This window comes from Gobio gobio (genome assembly GCF_949357685.1).
Source record: "Gobio gobio genome assembly, chromosome: 5".
Classification (NCBI taxonomy): domain Eukaryota; kingdom Metazoa; phylum Chordata; class Actinopteri; order Cypriniformes; family Gobionidae; genus Gobio; species Gobio gobio.
In genome coordinates, this window is record NC_137101.1 from 24,292,700 (window position 1) to 24,318,183 (window position 25,484).

At 41.3% G+C, this 25,484-nt stretch overlaps 1 protein-coding gene across 1 annotated transcript in view; it reads right to left on the reverse strand.

Annotated features, from left to right (window-relative positions):
* Nucleotides 1-25,484, reverse strand: part of LOC307126119 (thyrotropin-releasing hormone-degrading ectoenzyme-like) — a 170,745-nt gene that overhangs the window by 68,317 nt on the left and 76,944 nt on the right. The window contains exons 4-5 of the mRNA XM_079816506.1: nt 22,338-22,492; nt 7,931-8,044 (exon numbers count right to left, since the gene is read on the reverse strand). Of these exons, the coding sequence (XP_079672632.1) occupies nt 7,931-8,044; nt 22,338-22,492 (269 nt within the window). The remainder of the gene's footprint in view (nt 1-7,930; nt 8,045-22,337; nt 22,493-25,484) is intronic.

A 25,484-nucleotide genomic window follows, 5' to 3' on the forward strand; every position in this document is an offset into this window, starting at 1 on the left:
AATATTAGTTAAAAAAGCAAACCTGTGTCAAGAGTGGATTAATTGACTGTCCACAGTGTTGAATAAGTATTACTGCTGCAAATTTTAACAACAAAATTTTACAAATACTTATGTTATTTTTAGGAAAATATATTTCTAAGCATATCATGATCTCAGTGGTTCCATGTTGAGTATAGGCCCAAAATGCTAAAAAATGTAAACTAAGTTTCCGTCAACTGTGTTACCCAGTCAAGGTAAAAAAGTGGACAGTAGCAAACTTTTACATATGGTGAAACTCAGGGACCAAGGCAAGAGGATCCAAATGCAGATAAGTTTTAATAATAGAATTAACAGGAACCAAAACAACAGAAACCATGAACAGGACAGAACCAAACACATAACAGCCATCAAAAGACAAGACCAGACTAGACCTAGAACATGAGCAAACACTGGGGGATTTATACACAAGGTAACCAGGGGCTGACGAGGGATAGGTGTAGGGGATTTGTATACACTTAAGGCCAAAGTATACTTCACTTTTTACGTGTACGCGAGGGTCAGCGGACAGGGCGCGTGATGCAAATTTTGTCATCAGAAGAGTATGTGCATACTGAACGCGCACTGCTGGATTTTTGTAACCACGCATCACGCGCAGGTCGCACATGCGATTTAATTTTTTAGCAGTATTTACATGGGTTGTAACTCGAGGCGAGAGATTGCTCAAAACTGTGCATGCGTCAAACGCCTGTGTACGCATACGAGTCAAAAGAAGTATACTTTGCAAGGCTGTGCGCATACACTCGCGTCCGCGTAAAAAAAAACAAAGTAAACTTTCGGGCTTTACACCTTACATCTTGACCTTGTTGGCATGGTAACTAATAATAGTTAATAATCTATTAATTTAATAATCGATTAAAAAGGAATTTATACCTGTATGATATTATGCTGGACCAGTGCGGTTTGGAAAAATGGATGAATGGATGATTCAGCGGCGGTCGCCATTTTCTGGTGAGAGGCTGGAATTCATTCAGCGCACGGCTATCAGAGTGCATAATGGGTATTCTCTAGCCATTAAGCATACATCAGTACACTCGTTATTGCAGTGCATTGTGGGATTGAATTAGTGCACTCAATAATGTCCACAATAATTTCGGACACCACTACAAATGGCTGTCCCATCAAATAGTGCCTTAGTGAAGGGTATTAACTTCTCTTGGAATTAATTAATAATCAATACTGAGTGTTCACAGGATGAACTGGTCGATTGATTGTAATGTTTATGTAGATACATCAAGTTAATCTAATTAACTAGTTCAAATATTCATAATTAATCATAATTAATAATCATAATGAGTTATGAATAATTATTAATTATTATTTCCCCTTTGAGCTAATTAACTACAAGGGTCAACTTTCCTGGAATTACATCTGAGGTCTAATTATATTTAGATATGTGTCATATTAAAAACTGAAGTATGCTTTACTTAATGGACTGCTGCAATAATTTATCCTTCATATTTAACTTCAGAGAGAAGATCTTAGAGGAGGTAGCAACTTTTTGAAATCAGTGTCCTAATTTCTCAGGCTATTAATATCATCACTTAAGTGGTCTTGTAGAAGAGATCAGTGTGTGGCATGTCTTTAATTTCAGTATTTCCTGATGGACACCAATTTAGAATAATATAAGCTTCACAGGTCAATGTAAATACTGTACATAGACAGAATCAATATATGCGAATGAGCCCTTCATGTTAATTCACAACATACATTATGGTGAGAAACAGTGTTGGGGAAAGTTACTTTGAAAAGTAATGCATTACAATATTGCGTTACTCCCTTAAAAAGTAACTAATTGAGTTACTTAGTTACTTTTTAAGAAAAGTAATGCGTTACGTTACTTTTGCGTTACTTTTTCTCACCTGGGCTGGGCTTGCTTTTTTGTTTTGTTTTTTAATAGCAAAAAAAGTCCTTTTTTGTGCAAATGTAAAGACCTCTTCATACCAAAATTGAAATAATAGGCCTCAGGCTGAGGTAAAAATGTGCTGCCATTCTGGATAATGGAAGAATAGGACACAGGAGAAAAACGTTTTACCAATAAAAACTAAAAATCTAGTAATTTTTGATCATGGCTTAACTGAATCATCAAAGGTCAGCAGCACGACATTGGTCAATAAAGGTAGATTAAATGCATAAAAATATTTGTTTTATTTAACATTTAATTATTGGAGGTTTGCATAGTCCTCTAATTTTGCATTTGACTGATTTTATTCATTTTGAGGAGTACAGAATCTTTATTGTGCAAGTGAGATAAATAAATGCTCACATTTAGTCTAGAACTACAATAACCATCATGTTCACACACACGCCTCTCCACTTATTTTTCACAACATGGGGGCAGGAGAGATGTCAGTCAAACTAATGTGAAAAAGTAACTTGCGTTACTTTTTTGAAAAAGTAACTCCGATATTTTGTTGTAAATTTGAAAAGTAATGCGTTACTTTACTAGTTACTTGAAAAAGTAATATTATTACGTAACTCAAGTTACTTGTAATGCGTTTCCCCCAACACTGGTGAGAAACAGAGAAAGAGAAACTGACAGACAGAGAGAGAACAGCTGGTGATGTAGAGCTGATTTTATGTGAGTCACGTAGTGGACACTATAAAATGAGTGCAATGGGAAGAGCTTCCATCTGGCCCATATGTGCTCTCAACAAGGTGTTTACGTCCAATGATACTTCATTTAGATCCTGCTTATTATCGTCTCAACATCATCACCTGAAGTTTCTCACTGATCAACCACTTTAAGGCCAGGGATCAGTGACGCCAGGCGTTCAAGTCAGCTGCTTTTGCAGCAATGCATGATGGGTAACCAAACCTTGCTGAGAGCTTCTCTAGCATGACAGATGTGGGAAAGAGGAGGAAAGTCAACAGTCCAGTTATGAGCAGGCGAAGGGACCAATAGGCTGATTTAATGTCCTATTAAAGACTCTTGTCAAATCTATTCCCACATTTCTCAGTGCATTTGTGAGTTTTCAGTTCTGGTTTAGAATTTAGACTCTTAAAATGTGCAATATTATCCAACTGTGGTAGGGAAATGCTTATAGTCATCCTATCTGGACGCTGAAGTGTTTCCATCAAAACGCAATGAAACCCAATTGCTCCCTGAAATGACGTTCCCTAAATGGTCTCTCTGCTTGGCTGATGCCCCATAACCAAGGTGGCTGGAGCAGAGAGGTATGAAATACTGGGACAGACAGGATGGGAAGGTCACTTCGTGAATGAGAATGTGAGTGCATGAGCAGAAGTATTAAACAAGGGTGCTATATTGACATTAATCTTACTCAAAGGAGCACAAAATGAGTGCTTTAGATTGCCTTCAGCACTTACACTAAGCATATAGTGTACACTATGACACATCAGGTCTGAGTGATGAACACAGTAATCTTCACACTAGCTCATAATAAAACTGAACACAGTCAGTGAATCATAATGAGCAGAAGATCCAAAAAAAATGTAATCAGAACAACTGCTAATTCATAGCAAAGACTGAACAGGGGAGATTCTCAGAAATTCCTTACCATTTTGGCAATTTTCTTTCAAAGTTATGAACAAACAGTAATGTTAAAGTTTGTTCAACATTATCTGGTCTTTAATAATGTTCTCAAAACATTATCTATACATTGTTTATTGAGTTTTTTTTTTCTTTTTCTGAAACACATTCAACAGACAGACTTGTCTAGACAAACACACGGAATGTTCAGAGAACATTAAAAAGTAACGTTCCTGTTTTAAGTGTAATAAGTATAATAATGGGTAACACTTTATTTTGATAGTCCACTTTAGACATTCTACTAACTATAAGTACTTTGCAACTACATGTCAACTAACTGTCATTAGAGTATTTGTAGACTGTCTGCTTAATATTTACTTAAACTTCATTTTGTTGGTCCCCCAACAGACATTCTATACTGACTATAAGTAACTTGCCAACTACAATTCAACTTATTCTACTAACCCGAACCCTAACACCTAACCATAACCTACCAGTCTACTGACAGTCAACTAATACTCTAATGACAGTTAGTTGACATGTAGTTGCAAAGTTACTTATAGTTAGTAGAATGTTTAAAGTGGACTATCGAAATAAAGTGTAACCAAGTTTGGAAGTAAGGTGATTCATTATGTCTCAATTTACTACTTCAATTCCTTTAAGCCCTGTGTATTGGGTATGTATGTGGACAATTGCTCTCTGCCTGTCAAAGAAAGAAATTGCCTACTACAAGCAAGACGTTCAATTGCCCTGTGCTGGAAGAATGCTAGCTGTCCTTCCCTTGAGCTTTGGCTGAAAAACTTGATATCCAGTTGAAGCTTACGTATGTAAAGGGGAAATCTTCTGAATTGTATGATATTTGGGAGATGTTTTTGGAATTTGTTAAAGAAGGAGAAATTGAAGAGGATTTAGATGTGTAAAATGCAATAAAAAAAGTCATGTATTACCATCAGTATCATCAAACTTTGGAAAACTGTTTTGTTGTGCGTATGACCTACATACTAATTCCATTTTATGAGTGAAGCTTCAAGTGCATCACAATAGCACCATCACAGACAACTAGACACCTAAAATAGGTTTTATTATGGAATGTAAGTGATACACAGAGATTAAGCAGATAACAAACAAAGACATGAGTTATTATAATGTATGCTGCATATGCTACATGAATTAAACTGATGGTCATAGATTCACCTAAAATATACTAATATTCAGATCCTAATGAAGAAGGGCCTTCAGAAGAAATGCAGGATCGCATTATTCTTCAAAAAAGAAAAATCTTTACGGGAAAAAGGTGAAAGCCCTGTAAACTGCAGAAATTCCCATAAAAGATCAATAATGTTTAGATATGACTGGAGAAGTATTTGAAGGTGTTTGACTTCCTCCTGGTGTTCACACACTCCTGGATTTATTCATCATCCTATAATCCAGGAGTATCATGAGATGATTTTCTGTTTGGACGCACCTGGTCTGGTAAAATAGCCTCATAATTCTTGGCTGTTATACAACCATACAGAGCATCACTGAACCTATTGACTTCTGTGAGATGGCTGAGCATTGTTAACTGAAGCCATGCTTTGTCTTTTTCCGAACACGGACCCATCTGGATGGAGGAAATGGATGTGGATGAATCATTAGACCATGAAACTTTTTTTTACATTGCGCTTCATTTATAGGAGTTGGGATTTTGTGCTTTAGTTTATGTGCCGGCCTTGAATTCAAGTGTGAAAAGCTTTGGCACAAATTTTCAATGGCAGCTTTGGCACAAAATCCAGCTCTGTTAAGCTCTGCAGTAAATCAGCAGTTTTTGTTCAGACTGACACAGAGGTGTGGCACTAATAATGTAGTTTCACTGAATTTCTTTTGCACATTTTAAAATAATCAGAAACTGAACAGTGAAAACTATGACGAAACACATTTTCTGACATTACTCCCCCCCTCCCAGAAGGCGCAACCTCACGCCAAAACAAGTCCAACCAGGGATGTCCTGGAGTTGTGGAAGGTGATAGACAGGTGACCAGGGTGATGAGGTCAGGCTAGGTAGCCTCCAGGACGGTACCGGCTGTACAGGAGAGCAGGGATGTGCTGGCAGTTCAGGAAGCCAGGGAGGATAGGCCTCCATAGGCTTGACCTGGGAGCTTGGCTTAGCCACTATGGCTGAGGATGTATAGCCCAAAAAAGATTATAGGGAGGAACTATGGGGTAGTGAAACAGCGGACTCTAGAGCTCAACCATGGGTTGGAGCGCACTCCAGAGCGGGCACATGGGCTGGAGCCGACACTGGTCTGTGCTCATGGGCTGAAGCACTCTCTGGAGCAGACTCAGGGGCTGAAGCCAATACTGGAGCGGGCTCAGGGGCTGGAGCCAACATTTTTTTTTTTCCAAACACACAATGCCAGAGCCATTAGGGAAAGTGCAACGCTTTCTTGGCTGAGCGCTGGTTCCAGTGTAATGGACTTAGAAATTTCTCTCACTGGAATGAACCCAGGATATTACTCACTGGAATGGACTCAGGTATTTCTATCACTGGAACGGAATCAGGAACATTACTTACTGGAACGCACTCAGGAATTTCTCTCACCGAAACGGACATGGGAATTTATCTCACTGGAATGGACTCTGGAATTTATCTCACTGGAACAGACTCAGGAACATTACTCACTGGAATGGACTCAGGAATTTCTCTCACTGGAATGGACTCAGGAATTTTTCTCACTGAATGGACTCAGGAAAATTACTCACTGGAATGGACTCAGGAAATTCTCTCACTGGAATAGCTTTCTCTGGTCTTGGGAGTGTTGAACCATTAGCAGAAAACACAAATTTAATGAAATTAATAAAGATTCCTTGAGGATCAAAGGCTGAAGAAATCCTGTATCTTAATTTTTCATTTAGCCCAGCATGATAAAAGGGAATCAAAATCACAGTCGGAATAATGGGTCTTAGAAGCAAGTTCCAAACAGTCTGCAGTGTGGGCCTTGAGGAGACAGTCATCTTGGGTAAGGAGGATTAAATGGAAGTGTGGGTCACCATAACTGGATTCCTGTTGGGTCCATTTTATGATATCCTGTCTTCTGTCACGGTTGGCTGCTAACAGGAAGTGCACAGTGAAGAATTCAATACCAATAGTCTGTGGCACTGTAACACTATTTCACAGCTCTTTTCTGATAATTGATTGAACATCTGGAGAAGATTACATATTGCCTAAATAGCTAAATATGATGGCATAAGCACCAGTTGCTGTGGTAATGCAGCAAGACTGAAAAATAGAGGCATGATGTGATAACAGAGCTCAACACCATTAGATATGATTCTTTCTGCACATGAAGTCAAAGTCAACTCAAACTGTGCTGATAATAACCATTAAAACAGTTGGAACAATTTGTTCTTTACAAGCTCATAATGAACTAGTCCATGCATGGCTCCATTTGGCACGCTAATTCACTACTGACAGTAAGATCAATTGAATACTTTTCATTAACCCATTGTAAAACATTGTAACTTGAGCTACCCACAGAGAAACTTTGAGACTAAAATACAAAATGAAATAGCATTATTTATTTGTTTGTTTGTGTTTCAATTTTAGTAAATCCTAATTTACTATTGTATTTGTACTTTTTAAAATATTTTATGTTTGGCTTTTTGCCACTTATATTTAGAAATGTTAAAGAAGACCAGATTCACATTGGCCATTTAAGCACCATGGTTCAATGCTGTTGAAGAATAGTGGGATAGTGACAATATATTATGACATCTCTCTTGGACAACTTTAGCGAGAAAAAACTTTTAGCTTTTTTAGAGTGATGATACTGGTCATGCTGAGTGACACTGACCAGGCAGCAGTGACTGGCACACAGTGATACAATTACTGTACATTCTGATATTTGACTAACCCAACATTGGGAAATCACTGGAGAGAGCAACTCAACCCACAGCGAGATGGGAAAAAATAGAATATGTATCTCATCAGAAATATCCAAACAACTGAAATTGCATTCTGACATTTTATTTTATATGAAACAGTTAAACAAGAGATAAAAGTCCATAAAATGTGATATTTATTGGTCTTGATAGGCTGTTATCAACATTTAACAGGCAAAATTGAGCAATCAAAGTATATATAGCACTCGAATGCACCGCAAGAGAATTGAAGTTTTCTGCTCAGCTGAATCTTGGCACAAGAATAAATGCTCAAGAGCGTTTGTATGTGAAAGGCATTGAAGATTTGCTCTTATTTTAAGAGATTCAGACATCTGAATAGCGTGAAAAACCATCAAAACGGTGTGTCCAGTATAATCTATTGTTTCACATCACATCTTTTTTTTCCATTCAAAGTTATATATAATTCATTGAATGAAATGAACTGAATATTACAATGCTCGCTTGTGAGCAACAACTCACCATGTTCCACTTTGGAAAGAGGAAATCAGTCCCGATGTACTCAAAATAATGAGCGAATCCCTCCTTCAGCCAAACGTCCTCCCACCAAACCGGTGTGACTAGATCCCCAAACCACTAGAAGAGAAGAAATGAACCATCAATCATCAACTGAGAAACAGGGTGACTATTACAAAGACCGATTTCATAATCACCGGAAAAAACTATTATTATTTTTGTTGTTTTGTACAACGATAATTATTTATGGTTAAACTGCAACTAAACTTAATTTTGGACAAAGTAAACTATACACTCTCCTATTCATCCAATATCAGCAAAAGTTTGCCAATATCGGCAAACATGTTTTATTAGAAAAGTCCAATATAGAAGAAAAATAACTCTTCCTTCAGAAGTATAGAAGTACAAACAAACACTTCTAATAAACAGTTGCACTCTGGTTCAACAGAAATGCTGTTCACAAACGGCTTCACAGAACATTGAGAACCCGGCAGAGCTTTTGAACTATGATTAATAACGGCCTAAACAATCAATAACCTACAGTTACACAATTAAAAACACATTTTTCTGTTTCACAGCATTCATACCTGGGCTCTTCGCCAAGGAAACCTTAAATTAACAGGAGAGAGAAAAATGAGGACTCGATTATAAAACGTCCCATCTGGAAGGTAGAACGTATTCAAATGGCCCCTGCTATTGTGTACAGATGACAGTGTGCAAAACAGGGCTATTGACTGGAAAAGATGCAACATTGCAGTTGTGAATGGGCTGGATATTTTCCACAGGCTCCAAGGCTCAAGCAGATGTGCTACTGAACGCCGGATCTCATTGTTGCAGCCCACACACCTCTGTGGGAGTCAGGCCTTTTTCATCAGAACATGACATCATTACAGCAGCTCAAAGGCTCTCAAAGCGCCTGATGGGACGTTCATCTGTGACTCAGACACATGGACAGATAGAAGAGCCGCAACGTGGAGAGAAACAGCTGTTATCCTGCTCTCACAGGAACTCTCTGCTAGTCACACATCGAGTGGCTTCCCAAAGGTTTAGTGACTGCCCTCTTCTGATTTGTCAGATGTTCTGATGCTAATGCCAATGAACCAGGACAGTAAGTCACATCACGTAATTTGTTGTGTGACAAAAGCTGCTGAGCAAATATATTGCTACAGTGAAACCTTGAGGAACAACACAGAAAGCTCAACAACACTAGTATGTCTATGAACAGTACACGAACCATGAGACCCTCGCTCAATTACGCCTTCAACAATTTCTGTGAGACGAAAGCTGAAACTGAGGGATTCTGCAGCCCGCCTGCTTCATTAACAGATACGCTGGCATGAGTCGTGCAGGGAAGAGTTCACTCTGTACCTCTATATTGCAGCATATACAGAACATTTGAGGCAGGAGAGAACCGGCAATGGCATCATTAAAAAACAAGCAAACTTAAGTTATAAAACTCTCCAAAGTAGCTGAGAATCGCTCTGAAGAATCATACTGACATGAAGTCTTCAACCAAAATGGCAGTCTTGTACTTACAGAAAACGCCTGAATAATTGAGTTTAAATGTCCTTCACTGACATTTAACGAGGAGGTTCAAACAAGGTCTGTCTGCTGGATCAGGTTTGTGACTGCAGGGCAAAGGTCATTGCTTTCTCACCTGGAAAACCACAAGAAATAAATCTTGATGTTGTATTCTAGCACAAGCTCAAATGCTGTAGAGAATCAAACCTGTATACACTGCACAAGGACCATGGTCTAAAATCCCTAAAAATTAAGTATACTTCAACTTTGTTTTAATAAATTTAAGTAAAATGCAAGTATATTTTGCAAGTATAATTTATGTAGTAATTACACTAAAATGCAATGGACTTCTAGTAGTTGTAAGTGAACTATTTCAATACTTTATGTGGATACATACCTTTTTTTTACTTTTTTGTTTATAAAAGTTTACTTTTAAGTCTACTTGAATATTAAAATTAGTATGAATTAAATTACATTAACACCATGGTACCACTTTACAATAGGGGTGCACTAATATGCATTAATTCTTGCTTAACTAATGCAAAGCTAATCAAGTGTTAATGCCTTGACCATTCAAAATGGCATGCCAAGATCCGAAGAGCAGACTCCACACAATAGGATGAAGAAGAATAATCGCTTGTTAATGTATGACTCAAGAAGAACTAAAGCATTTATTAGTAGTTACTGCATTATAAACTAATAAAGAGTCAATCTGATTAATAGATCAAGTAATACTCTCACCTAAAGGATTATTAGGAACACCTGTTAAATAGTGTTTAAATAGTGTTAGATAATTGCATCATTAATGCAATTATCTAATCAACCAATCACATGGCAGTTGCTTCAATGCATTTAGGGGTGTGGTCCTGGTCAAGACAATCTCCTGAACTCCAAACTGAATGTCAGAATGGGAAAGAAAGGTGACTTAAGCAATTTGCGTGGCATGGTTGTTGGTGCCAGACAGGCCGGTCTGAGTATTTCACAATCTGCTCAGTTACTGGAATTTTCACGCACAACCATTTCTAGGGTTTACAAAGAATAGTGGGAAAAGGGAAAAGCATCCAGTATGCGGCAGTCCTGTGGGCAAAAATGCCTTGTTGATGCTAGAGGTCAGAGGAGAATGGGCCGACTGATTCAAGCTGATAGAAGAGCAACTTTGACTGAAATAACCACTCGTTACAACCGAGGTATGCAGCAAAGCATTTGTGAAGCCACAACACAAACAACCTTAAGGCGGATGGGCTACAACAGCAGAAGACCCCACCGGGTACCACTCATCTCCACTACAAATAGGAAAAAGAGGCTACAATTTGCACAAGCCCACCAAAATTGGACAGTTGAAGACTGGAAAAATGTTGCCTGGTTTGATGAGTCTCGATTTCTGTTGAGACATTCAGATGGTAGAGTCAGAATTTGGCGTAAACAGAATGAGAACACGGATCCATCATGCCTTGTTACCACTGTGCAGACTGGTGGTGGTGGTGTAATGGTGTGGGGGATGTTTTCTTGGCACACTTTAGGCCCCTTAGTGCCAATTGGTCATCGTTTAAATGCCACGGCCTACCTGAGCATTGTTTCTGACCATGTCCATCCCTTTATGAGCACCATGTACCCATCCTCTGATGGCTACTTCCAGCAGGATAATGCACCATGTCACAAAGCTCGAATAATTTCAGATTGGTCTCTTGAACATGACAATGAGTTCACTGTACTAAAATGGCCCCCACAGTCACCAGATCTCAACCCAATAGAGCATCTTTGGGATGTGGTGGAACGGGAGCTTCGTGCCCTGGATGTGCATCCCATAAATCTCCATCAACTGCAAGATGCTATCCTATCAATATGGGCCAACATTTCTAAAGAATGCTTTCAGCACCTTGTTGAATCAATGCTACGTAGAATTAAGGCAGTTCTGAAGGCGAAAGGGGGTCAACACAGTATTAGTATGGTGTTCCTAATAATCCTTTAGGTGAGTGTATATGAATTGCTATTCATTAAAAGTGTCACCATGTATTCATTCCTTAATAACATTTAGTATTAACTATTATGAATGTGTTAATATCACAATGGTTTGAAGCCATACTTCAACTTTCAGTTGTCTGCTTTAATTAATAATTAGCTAATGATTTGCAAAGATAACATTATGCTATGACTTTACTTGTTGAGGCAAATGACTATATACTAATTGTTCAGTAATATGTAATTTAGGATTTGACATCCACACCAAGCCATGGATTTCTACAACCAGAATTCCCCTGTTGCATGAACTGCCGCATCCAGTACCTTGCCTGAAGTCTAAGATTCAAGGACAGGACACTGAGAACATGCGGCTGGGCACTGCTATTTTGTAACACTGTGTCTAGACCAAACAAAGACAATATAACCCATTATAGTGATGCTGTGGATGAGGCACAATGCTAAACGACACAACAAAACCCTGAAAACTGATGCCGGCTTGTTCTATTTCTGACGTACTAGCTCTTGCACTTTCTGACATGAAGGACAAATGGATTTGCAATAGTCTGTCATGTCCAGTGTAGACAGCTGTGACTGATTTCAATTATAATTCAATTCAGTTTAGATTCTGATGCTCTAATAATTGTGTGCCGCCCAACTTACCCATTTTCAAACACATCCCCTGACATTACATTCACTGTGCAACTGTGCCAAAAACCTCAAACATTAGTGTGGATGTCAAAACCCATAACTATTATATTGATTACTTAACAATAAGTCATGTAAAATAGTCATGTGCCTCGACAGGTAAAGTCATAACATTATGTTATCTTTGCAAATCAATCAGTAATTAAAGCAGACAACTGCAGTTGAAATACACAGGCCTAGCTTTGACCCATTGTGATAATTAGCACATTAATTTACACTGTTAGTACTGTTTATGTTATTAAGGAATTAATACATGATGACACATTTCATTAATAGCAATTCATATAGTACTTAATATATTAATCACTCTTTATTAGTTGCTGATGCAGTAATACATGGTTTAGTTCTTCATGAGTCATAGTTTAACACGTGATTATCTGTGCTTTAGCTCAGCATGAATTAATGCATATTGGTGCATCCGTATTGCAAAGTGTTACCAACACCACAGTAAAAAAAAAAAAATCACACTCTATTGGAAATGATCTGTGAACATCAAGTTTCTCATGCTCTTTACCTTAACTGAGTTAATGCCTGTACAGCCTTTCAAATCAGTCACTTATGAGGTTATGTTTCAGCGAGGATGTGTCCTTATAAAGCTGCTGCCTGAGTAGACAGTAGACAGCAAGGCAGCCCACTAGGTTTAGAAACCATAATCATCCTATAAAGTACCTGCCTGAGCTAATAAAACAAATATGACTGTTTATCCTGTTCAAATCTGATCTCAATAAACCGGAACCAGAACTGGAAATGACTCTAAATCACAATAAGAGAATTTGAAGCCCTCTGTTTTGAGTGAAAAAAATGTATTTATTTGTCCGAATTCAGAGTGAGAGTGTGAAATCCAGAATTTCATATGTGTTTACAGATGCTGTATTTTATAAATGAGCAGAGAATAAAACACCAACCCACAGACTTGAGTCATTTAGACAAGACTCACTTTCACTGACAGACTCAGCCATTCATCCTCATATTCAATGTCTAACTACGTTTTTAAAGCAACCGTGTAAAGCTGTATGTGATGTATGATAACTGAAGCCTCACACTATAAACATATTCATATCCAGAGGGCAAAATGTCCCCTCTCCAATCTGTTGGAAAATAAGAAAACTCAACATCAGCTGCATCGGCCTCTATTAGGCTTATGCTATTGGCTAAATAACTATCATATGAAGGACTGTGGCAGCATCATTTAATTCTGAGAGGCTGAAATGAGATGAGAAATTAACAGTGATGAGCGTCTGTGACATATAAACCCCATCGCTGGCGGCAGCAAATTTATTAACAATCCGCTGCTACAGTAAATTACATTAAAATGAGTCCAGGAGAGTCCACATGATAAACCATATACAATAGCAAACAATGCCTATCATCTACTAATCAATTCTCTACTGGCAGTCCGCGTGAGCACTGAGATACAAATGTTGATGATGAAATTTTAATGTATGCCAGAATGTGTGCTGGATGAAGACTGATTTAATACTTTCAAAATGAAGGAGCCGATCAATATGTCAGATGAGCATTAGCCCCGCCCACTCTGATGATCTGAGCTCAGCTGAGGTAATTTACAGTGGAAAATAATTAGCGTTGTGCTATTTAACTCTATATGAAAATGATGGGCATGAGACTAAGCTAGAGAAACCATTTGAATAGAAAAATGGCATCTTAATTAAAAACATAGAGATGAGCAGAAGCTCCAGAGAGCTGCAACACAGGGTGAAACAGCCTGCGGTGAATTCAAAAATGCGTGACGGCTAATCTCTGTCTTTTACTCTCTCTGTCTCTCCTCCTTTTTCTTATTCATAAGCACACTTATGCACATATGCACACACTTGTGTTTCAATCTTAAATGTGGACTGACTACATGCTTTTAATGCTTAATGTGACATCTTGCGTTAGCATCAACACACTGCCATGACAGTTCATAACTATTTTATGTTTTGGCAAATTGTTTAATTTATACATTTTTGTACGGTTTGAAATCGCATCACATCATACAAATTCATATGAAATCACCAACTTTTTTTCACGAGCTGTGTTATTATACTTAGCCTACCTAAAACTTAAATAAAATATTTAAAAAAAAAATTATATGTGTTAGAAAATATCTTATTATTATTTAGTTTAAGTTTGCACTGTGGCAAATATTACTCAAACTGATATCTGACAGTAGGTGTGTTGGCACTTCAGTAAATGCACATATGCACAGTATACTTCATCTATATTTTTAATTATAGTGTCAATCAAATAATGCACTAATATATAGAGTTTGAATAATAAAATGAGAACGGTTTCACCGTTTTTGCAATCAGCAGTGTGCAGTACGAAGCTGTATGTTGAGATCAATCATATAATACTGACAATATCATGGCTATGTATTTTTGAAGCACAAATATAGGTTTAATATTTACAGTGTGTTGTATGCATAGATAAATGTGAATTCAGTGGGGATGTTAATGTACTGCAGGACAGCATTGAACATATTTCAGTTTTCTGCCTGTAAACATCATCACTGCTCAATATTATATTTCTAGCCTCTACTGCTGCTTCTTTTCAATTATTCTTGATCATAAAACAAGGCTTTATATGCGGAGAACAGCCTGTTCTAGGTTATTCTCATGAATTTCAGCTCTAAAACTATTGAATATGCACATCATTGCTGTTTCTGAAATAATATCATGATTTCATGCTCCCTGTGAGAGTGTTTTACTGTATAAGGTTCAGACTGAGTTCAGACAGAGCTGCATTATCTGTGCAGAAATGAGAGATGAGGGGATTGTTTTCTTTTATTTCCATTTCCCTAAAAATAAAACAAAAAAGAGAAAACAAATAAAAAGAAAAGAGGAAAGAAATGCAGACATGCTGTTTCATCCCGATCATTGAGCTTTAAGCTAGAACACAATGTAGAGCTGCGATTCAGCAGCATATGAGGAAAACTATACAAGAGATGAATCCAGAACAATACTGGAGAGCGCAGAACATCTCCAACACTCTCATCAATAATCCGCCATAACAAAAGACACTACAATCCAAGGTTCTTGGAAACACAAGAGCTGCAAACAAAGGCTGATGAAAAATGAGCACATGCAATGTATAATTCCAATGTTTCCTTTCCAATTCATGCTGATGATGCATTTGTGGGCTTAGACCTCTACTGAACATTATTTCAATGGCTAAATAAAATAATCACTTTTAACCCTGACTGCTTGTTTGTTCTGTGTCTGATAGTCTGCAATGATGCAAAGATACACGAAAAATAAGTTATTTAACACAAGAAAGACTTGTGCATGTATAGGAAACACTCCAGAGAGAGAGCAAAACAGAGTGTTAAAGAAAGATTGATGAAGAAAAGAAATCTTTACTTTCACAATCCCAGTGGACGTGATGCATGAAGCTCTTTTTATATGAGCTGTATATCAAATTCTCCAGATGTCCAATTACATCTGCTGCTTTCAGCCCTTTAACTCAACAACTGACCATCTTCAAACTCTCTGTTAGTCTGACTCCTGTTTCTCCTGAATCTCCTCTTTCTACCTTTCCTTTTTCTGTCTTCTGCATAGATGATGGAAACAGATTTGAGAGGTGATAGCCTACATTGGATATAGGTATCTATGTGTATGACAACAAATATAGCCAACATGTATGTAGATGATGTGTGCGTGTGTTTGTGTGCGTGCGTGCGTGCGTGTGTGTGTGTAGGCCTACATTATCTTGTCCGTTTTGAGAAAGGCCGTTTGCTAGGTTACACATTATAACAATAATAATTAGTAGAATTTAAACCTAAATCTAATGACAAACAATAAATATTTGGAAAAATCAATAAGTTAGCCAGAATAGGGAATAAATTATCTGACGCGATTGTTTGTCGCGCATGCGCGCGCTTGCTCTCGTTGGTGTTGGTGAAGTTTGGCGGAGATTCACTCATGGGAATTTACAAACAAGGATATAAACATTAAATGTAAGTTATGTGCTCACTGCGTCGGGGAAACACGTCTCACGTATTAAACACGGTAGGCTACCTGCCAGAGCACCTGACAGGGCTAGCTACGCTTACGAGTTTGTTTATGCGCTCAATATAAAGCATTCTTATGTTTTGGGCAGCTTTGGACGTGAACTTTTCCCGTAGCAGTACACTTTGTGAGTTATTTTTAGGTGAATTTCATAGAAATGTGTTATTGAGTACTGTTAATCATCTGAGCTGAGTTCCCTTTCGAAAGGGAACTCTCGCTGCGTCTAGCTGACGCTATGGGGAACGCCCTCGGCGTGACTGGTGTCTGAAGCTACTATCGAATCACGGCAAAGTCTTTGACCGACGTCAGCCCATGACGTCATCAACGTGCGACCCGGAAGTATAAAAGGGCGCCGTGCCAACACATACACATCTTTTTCGTCTTCAGGGACTGTTTGTTTGAAGCGGTATCTGCAGATCTGGTAAAGTATTACTAAACTAGGAAAAGGATGAAACGCACAGAGAAGAGGCAGAGCTTTAGGAAGTGTGTTGACCCGTGTCAGAGATTTCTGACACCGGGAGACACACATTCTCTGTGCGTTTATTGCCTGGGCGAAGAGCATGCACAGGCAGTTCTCGAGGGAGCTGCCTGTGCAAACTGTGAGCAATTTCCAGTTAGAACGCTCCGTTCTCGTCTGGCCCTCTTCTCGAGGGAAGAGGGTGCAACATCTGGGGCTGCTGATGTGAGTTCCGCTCTCGCTGAGGCGGAGCGGCGGCGCACTTCATGGGGTTCCCAGATGGAGCTCGCTGATCGTCTGGAGAGAGGTGTGGTACTCTCGGACGATCAAACGGCTGACGAGAGCGACCTGCAGGTCGATGTGGAGAACGATGGTTCTCCGCTGAGACCTGCAGCGGGTGCTCTTCGGGACGGGCAGGAGATGGCTGAGGAGGATGATGAGAGCGACCAGGACCTGCCTGGACCCTCTCAGCCACCCTGTCCCGCGTATGCCGAGTTGCTGGATGCTATGGAGCGCGCCACGGACAGGCTGAGGCTGCCCTGGCGGCGCGCTGGGGGAGAGGTCGCTCGTGGACGGCTCGACGATCGATTTCTCCCCGGTCATACACCAGCACCTCAGATGAGCCTTCCATTCCTACCGGACCTCCATACTGAGGTCCAGGCGGCATGGAAGAACCCGTTCTCTGCCCGCATTCACCGACATCAGCGGGCAAGCTTTGCTGATGTCGAGGGAGTGGGTAAGCACGGGTATGTGTCGATGCCTCCCATAGACGAGACGTTTGCGAACTATCTCGTCTCTGGGCAGGTGTCGACACTGAGAGCTCCATCTCTGCCATCCAAACCGCTGAAAACTACCTCGCGGTTGAATGGCAGGGCATACGCGGCAGCAGGTCAGGCTGGTGCGACCCTGCACACGATGGCGGTGTTGCAGGCGTACCAGGCGGACCTGCTGGAGGATCTCGACCAGGGGGCCGGGCTGTCCCCTGAGGCGGTTGCTGAGCTGCGCCGCACCACAGATCTGTCTCTCCGGGCCACCAAGCAGACTGCTGCTGCTATCGGCCGCTCTATGGCGGCTATGGTGGTTACGGAGAGGCATCTGTGGTTGGGCCTGGCTGATATCGGGGAGAAAGAAAAGGGTTTTCTCCTCGATTCACCGGTTTCGCCTACTGAGCTTTTCGGCACCTCCGTGGAGGCGGTGGTTGGAAAGTTCAGGGAGGCGAAGGCGCGCTCAGCGGCATTTAAAACATGCATACCGCTGAGATCCGCGCCCCCACCCAGGCAGGCGGGACCTGGTCCTTCACGGTCTGAGGACCGTAGGCAGGACCAGAGGGCTAGCGTCTCCTCTCGTGCCCCCCCTCCTTGGAGGAGCAGGGCACAGAGGAGACGGGACTCCCGCGGGGGGAAAAAGGATTTAAGGGAGGTGATCCAGGACAAACGTTCCCAACGAAGGCGTTGGTAATGGGTCACTTCCCTTGAGGGCGGTTACATCATAGCCCTCTCCTTTTTCCTTTCTATGTCTTTTTATGACTTTTTACCCAGGCGCTTCTTACATCAGGCCTGAGGCGGGCCTATGATGAGTAGTACTATGTTCTGATGGCCCGCCCGGAGAGTGAGAACGCCCCTTTCAGGCATTCATGGGCGGTAGAACATGGTGGTGAGAACTGCACAATGAGTCTTCGCTCAGCATGCCGCAGGTGAGAGTGGTCTTTTTTGTATGTAATACTAAAAATATGTATTTCTTACAGACCCCAGGTTCCTGTATAGAGTTGGGTATTCATCAGAGAGAACTGTCTTTCCCCTGTTTAGTTAGGCTTGAACACAGCACCATTATCTGGGCTATGTGTGTGAGCGTGTGTTGGCTTTCCCTGGTTGGTCAAGATGGCGCCAGATAGGCCACCGCTTATGGTTATCAGAAGATGGGCCTCCTCTCATTTGAGAGTATTGTTAGGCCGCCGCTCTTTTCTTTGAAATGTTTGCGGATTACTAGGCGGTAGCACACTTTTCTGTTAGAATGTAGTGGTTGTCTACCGCCTAGGGTTATTATGTGTCTTCGGTCCCCTAAGCCACTGCAGGTTGGATTAGTTTGTCTCTGTTACGACTGAGCGCTACGGCGTCAGTTGGTATGTGGTAAAGGAGGCGCGTTGCTGAGGCACCGTCACCTTTTTTGTTGTACTTAGATCAGAGCCTCCTCTCATTGAGAGTCGTTGGGTTTAATAGCAGTCAGTTTGTTTGTCTGGCAGTTATTTCTCGTTTTTGCGAAACTCGTACAGCTTGTAGGCTTCTACAAGCCTCCCTGGAACGGGTCCCCATTGTAATGGGTAGCTATCATGTGTTAGGCCTCAGCAGGCCTCCATGAAAACGAGCCGTTGGGTCTAATATTACTACAACCCACATTTTTCAAACATGGCGGTCCCAGTTAGCAGGAAGGATTGCACCGTTCTCAAGAATAACGGTGATAGTGGTAGGCCTTATCAGGCCTCTAGTAAGGCAGGTGACAATGCTTAAGCATCAAGGTACTACTAGCCTAGCTGGCTATCAGGTTAAATAGGGGTGAATACGCTCTCCTGAAGGTCGGCTGTCAATTGTAGGCCTCAGTAGGCCTCTTGAACAAGGCGCATTTTCAGTTGGAAGGCCTCAAACAGGCCTCACTGGAGGTATGTACCGATGTGCGCATCAGGACAGCTAGCCTGGAGGCTATCAGGTTGTAGGCCTCATCAGGCCTCCCCGAAGGCCCGCTGGTAGGTGTAAGGCCTTACTAGGCCTCCTTGAGAGTGAGCTCTCAGGTTGTGATCACTACCAGAAGCAGGTTGTAGGCCTCATCAGGCCTCCCTGAAAGGCCTGCTGTTAACTCTAAGACCTTACTAGGCTTTCCTGAGGGTGAGTTCCCGGATTGTGGTCACTCTCAGAGGCAGGTTGTAGGCCTCATCAGGCCTCCCTGAGAGCCTGCTGTTAATTCTAGGCCTTAATAGGCCTCCCTGACTCGAACAAGGTAGTAGGCCCCATCAGGCCTCCCTAAGGTGTTCCTGGGGTCCAGTCATCTGAAAACAGTTAGCACGCATTGCATACAGGTAGCAGGCCTCTCCAGGCCTCCCTGAAGGCTGCTTATCAGGTAGTAGGCCTTAATAGGCCTCCCTTGAGGGCGAGTTCCTTAATCAGGATGCTCGAAAAGCCTGCGTAGCTTGACTGTCGAGTCCCAGATGGTGGTCACTCGAACGAGGTAGTAGGCCCCATCAGGCCTCCCTGAGGTGTTCCTGGGACCCAGTCATTTGGCACGTATTGCAATCAGGTAGTAGGCCTCTCCAGGCCTCCCTAAAGGCTGGTTATCAGGTAGTAGGCCTTAATAGGCCTCCCTTGAGGACGGGTTCCTTAAACAGGATGCCCGACTAGCCTGCGTAGCTTGACTGTCAAGTAGTAGGCCTCCATTAGGCCTCCTTGAGAAAACAAGGGTAACCTCAGCAGGCGGTATTGCTGTCAGGTAGTAGGCCTCACTAAGGCCTCCCTGAGGACGGAGTCCCGAGCCTGGATGCTTGGGTTTCCAGCATGGCTTGCGGTTAGGTAGTAGGCCTCTATAGGCCTCCCTGGAATACCCGCTATCAAGTAGTAGGCCCACAGGGCCTCCTTGAAGTTGAAGTTCCTGAGCTAGGCACTTTAATTACCAGTTCTCTGTGAGAACTTGTGGTAGTTGGGCCTACAGCTGGAGGTTACTCGCCAGGCAGGCTCAGCTGCTCCCCTCAATGAGGGTCGTCTATGAGTGCTCAGCCGCCTGAGCCTGGTCAGACGGTCGTAGGCCTCTCATGAGGCCTCCCTGTTAGATCAGTCATTAAGGCCCTTTCGGCCTCCCTACTGCTTTGAAACACAAGCACCTGGTAGATCCTTGATTTGAGCAGGCAGACTCCCCTCGATAGCAAGGGTTGAAAAGCACTACGCTGAGTGTTGCTCTCTTGGATAACCCGTCTCTGAGTTCCGGGCTAAGTAAGACTGCCTGTGTTTCAGTCCCTTAGCTTGGACGCCCCTTGGGCACCATCCAGAGGCTCTGTTTGAACAGACAGGGTTGGCTAAACCGAAGTGTCCATAACACTTAGGGCACCAGGTCAGGCCTCCCTGGTGGCACTCGGGAGAACATTTCCCGAGTAGTGACTGGCTGGGGTTCCTTCGGGTCCCCTAGCCACATTCCCTTGAAGGGACCCCTTCTTTGGAAGTAGTGGTCCCGGGCCTTCGAGCTGTCTAGATGGAACTCCACGCAGTGCGTTAGGGTTCCGTTTAGTTGTATAGCTTGGGCTATGACCGTAGGGAGTGCTGTCACTGTCAGCCCAGGACCTGAGGGGGAATCGCTCAGGTTTTTCTATGAATTACTTGAGTTGACAGTTGTCACTGCCAATGGCAGACACTCCCCTCAGCATGGCGGCGTTGGTATATCGTTCCCCATAGCGTCAGCTAGACGCAGCGAGAGTTCCCTTTCGAAAGGGAACGTCTAAGGTTACGTATGTAACCTCTGTTCCCTGAGAACAGGGAACGAGCGCTGCGTCGCGTTGCCATGCTTCAGGGCCTATCTGCCATACAGTCCCTTCAGACGAGAAGATGTGTATGTGTTGGCACGGCGCCCTTTTATACTTCCGGGTCGCACGTTGATGACGTCATGGGCTGACGTCGGTCAAAGACTTTGCCGTGATTCGATAGTAGCTTCAGACACCAGTCACGCCGAGGGCGTTCCCCATAGCGTCAGCTAGACGCAGCGCTCGTTCCCTGTTCTCAGGGAACAGAGGTTACATACGTAACCTTAGACGGTTTTCAATACACATGATAGAGCAGGTTAATCCATGCTTCATGAAAATCGTTTTTGATCATTTCCATTACATTATCTTCAATTCCTGCTGGAATTGTTGTTGAGATGCCTCAAACTAACGTTACCTTTATTAAACCTCTTCGAACAACAAACATTATTGTTCAACACAAACACAAGTTCAAGCAGCTTTTGCTGATAAAAAAAAGAAAAATAAACAAAGAAATTAAAGAAAAAAATGAAATAATAAATACAGAAATGTATAAATAATATATAATCAAATATACATAGTATACAAATTTAGAGAGTTTTAATGCAATTCTTCTTTCAGCTGATTTAAGGATTAAAATAAATTTTTCAAAACATTTTTTAAATGCTACAAAACTTGGAGGAGCTAAATTTGTGTGACTTAAACTTATCTATAATCAAAATGCAATTTAAGCAAATATTAAAGTCACCATTAAATCAAAATTGCCCAATCTTATATTTTATGAAATAGCGTAGTATTTTTTATTAACGGATTTATCTATGTGCATCATTATTATAATATTTAATTTATGTGGCCTTATAATCTTTAATCAAAATAAGGCCCCATCTTGCAGCTTCTTTTCTCTGATGCAGTGTTTACTGGTACGAGGGTGGGACAACCTGTCAATCACATGACACCATAGCAATAGCAAACCACAACCATCCAATCAACTCACAATGGGAAAAAAAAAATCAAGTCCTGCCCTACGCTTTCTTGTTCTAGGGAAGAAAAAACTATCACAACTCCCATTTCACACAGACTTTAACAGTCATGAAATAAACAGTAGAAAATGTCAGAAAAGTGACGCTGACAGATCAGGTGATATGATTGGACTAAATGAGTCCATTGTGATTTATTATTAACACATCTGATATTGTTACTTATATATAAATGTGTTTGTCTTCTTCCAGCAAGATGAAGCTTAACTGTGAATGTGAAACCCCAAGTGTGTTTTACCTGATGGCAGATCTCGTGCACCACCACCATGGTGAGCTCCATCTGATAGGAGAAGGAGGAGACGTCAGGATCCAACAAGATCTTCTGCTCCACAAACACACTCAGGCCCCAGTTCTCCATGGCTGCATACGGATGCTTCGGCACTGCCAGGAGATCTGCACACAGTGAGGAAGATCCAAGCTCAATGACGAGAAAACAGGCACGATTTTAATACAAATGAACAAGGTCATGGTCACTTTTATTTATATAGCACCTTAAAACAACATTACTGCTGACCAAGGTGCTTCACAAAAACACAATAAAAAAATAAAAGAGTATAAAAATTTCAATTCAACAACTAAACCATCAAACCAAATTAAAATCAAAACAAAGAATTTAACTCATTAAGACTAACATACCCAAAATTATGAATAGGCCTGAGCAAAAATATGTTTTCAGAGATGACTTAAATGTAGATAAAGAAGAGAAGGGAAGAATAAAGAAGATAGGGAAAATTGGTTAATACCAGCATATAGAGCATTGCAATAATCAAGCCTTGTTGAAATAAAGGCATGAATGACTGTCTCTAGGTCACTAAAAGATAGAAAAAATTTCAATTTCCGTAAATTGCTTGTCAAATTTTAACTGAATTCAAGGTTCTTTACATGAGTGCGGATGTTTGCTTGCAGAGGGTCCTGTACAAGAAGTCAGAACGTCGACCAAATGGGGGGAGCCAAATAAAATGACTTCAGTCTTGTTTTCATTTAACTGAAGAAAATTATCACCCATCCAACATTTAAGGTCATTTATACTAGGGGTTGAACAACTTCCGATTTTTTCAAGTCGACATTTATGTGATGAAAGTCGAGTAGTCGCTGATGACGTCATTAATAAACAAATAACCCTGAACCTTGAGCTGAGACGCGAACACGAGTTTTCTTGTGCACAGGACAGCTATGGCATATGTCACAGCGCTGCCCATAAGGTTATTGCTCCTACTACAACAGCTTCTGTATCAGTTCTTTTGTCTTTGGGTCGTTATATTTCTCACAGATTTCTGCTCGTTCTGAACAAGCCTGTAGTGCTCCTGTCAGAAATTGAAGCTTCCGCGCCTCGATCGCCCCCCGGTGGCCGGTCCCAGTGTAGCTCCTAAACCCCACCCCTCCATGTATTTGAATGGGCGCGAGACACACTAAACAATTTAATTACACTTCAAATAATTGTTTCCTAAAGATGGTTTCTGTTATTTTAGGCAGTTTTTATTACAATAATTTCATTTCAAGTGTTCGTTTTTTAAATAAGTTTAGTTTTAGTGAGATATGATGCTATAAAAACGGGGGGTATGACGTCATGATTGACAGCTGAGATTGAGGGCTTCTCTGAGTGAAAGTGTCACTGAGGCACTAACTAACTTTTTTCTGGATTTTTGGGAGGAGATTGGAGCTTTAGCTTTAATTTCTACATTTCCATAACTGTTTATTTCACACCAACATAATGAATTGTTCTGCATCTGCGAGAGTGTGGGCGGGCTTTTGATAATCGCGCCTCTACTTCCTGTTCTCTACTGCGCAACTCCCGTCCCGAGATCGCTACTGCGCAGACTCGGTCCCAAGATGTCAGCGCCGCGAGCGGGCCTATGAAAGCTTCAACTTTGGTCAGCGGAAGTCAATTAAGTTGCGTCGTCCATATTTTTTTACGGTCTATGGTTCTGAATCAGATACAGCTAAAGTAGCACAATAAAGATTATGTAGGCTATATGAATGCATTAGTGGAGAGAGCGATTGCGTGTGAATTAATTCTACTTGCCAGCGTCTGTCTACTAATAAGCTGTGAGTTTTAGTTAGCTACTAAGAAATATATGTTATAACTTTTCAGTTTCTAAGTTATTTAGTGATACATCACAGAACAGTGTTGATACATTTCTGCGCTACTGAATGGTTTTGTGTAAGGCGCGCGCGTTATGTGCAAGCTATGTGTGTGTGTGTTACAATGCAGCACGCATTTAGAACGGTGATTAACTGACCTGTACAATAAGCGTGCATTCTCCCAATCAATTTTGAGCTTCCAGATGGTAGTGTTGTCAAAAATATCGATATTTCGATATGTATCGATACTGAAATATCTGAAACGATACGATACTCATTTTCTACAGTATCGATACCAGCTGCGCTCTCCTCTCCGACCGACAGCGAGTTGACATGCACCCGCCTCCTCTCATTCAATCCGGTTAACCCTCTGAACATGGCGAACTGCTGGATTTTTCCTCATGACAGCATGTTTGTGTTGGTGTGACCGGTCTGAATTTAGCGCGGGATCCCGCAGATTTCGAACTCGCACAAGAAGCGCACACACATACCGTAAAGCCGCCTCTGACATACAAGTGCAAAAATGAGCTCTTTTTTCCAGCTTATTAAAGGTCAAATATACTTAAAGGCCCACTGAAGTGCCCTGGAACGCGTAGCATTATTCAATGTGTTGACGTAATTTCCCCTTTAAAGGAACACTCCACTTTTTTTGAAAATAGGCTCATTTTACAAGTCCCCTTGAGTTAAATAGTTGAGTTTTACCGTTTTTGAATCCATTCAGCCGATCTTTGTATCTGGCGGTAGCACTTTTAGCATAGCTTAGCATACATCATTGATTCTGATCAGTCCATTATCATCTCATTCAAAAAATGACGCTTTTAATATTTTTCCTATTTAAAACTTGACTCTTCTACAGTTACACTGTGTGCTAAGACCAACTGAAAATGAAAAGTTGCGATTTTCTACACCTATATGGCTAGGAACTTCTTTCTCAATCCGGCGTAATAGTCGCGGATCTTCGCGGCCGTACCATGGCTGCAGCAGCGCAATGATATTACAGCGCCTGAAAGTAGCCCCCAGCTAGGTAACTTTCAATGTGACCGGCACTAAGTTCGTGTAGTTGCAGAGAAAGTTTCAGGCTTGCAGCCGACAAATTATGTTGTGGATTTACCTGTGTGATTAGCCATGGTTCTGTGTGTTGTAAAGGGCTGTGATAGTAAGGTGTATACTACCACCATGTTCCACAGAATACCAACGAATTATTGCGCCGCTGCAGCCATGGTACGGCCGCGAAGATCCGCGACTATTACGCAGGAATGAGAAAGTAGTTCCTAGCCATATAGGTGTAGAAAATCGCAACTTT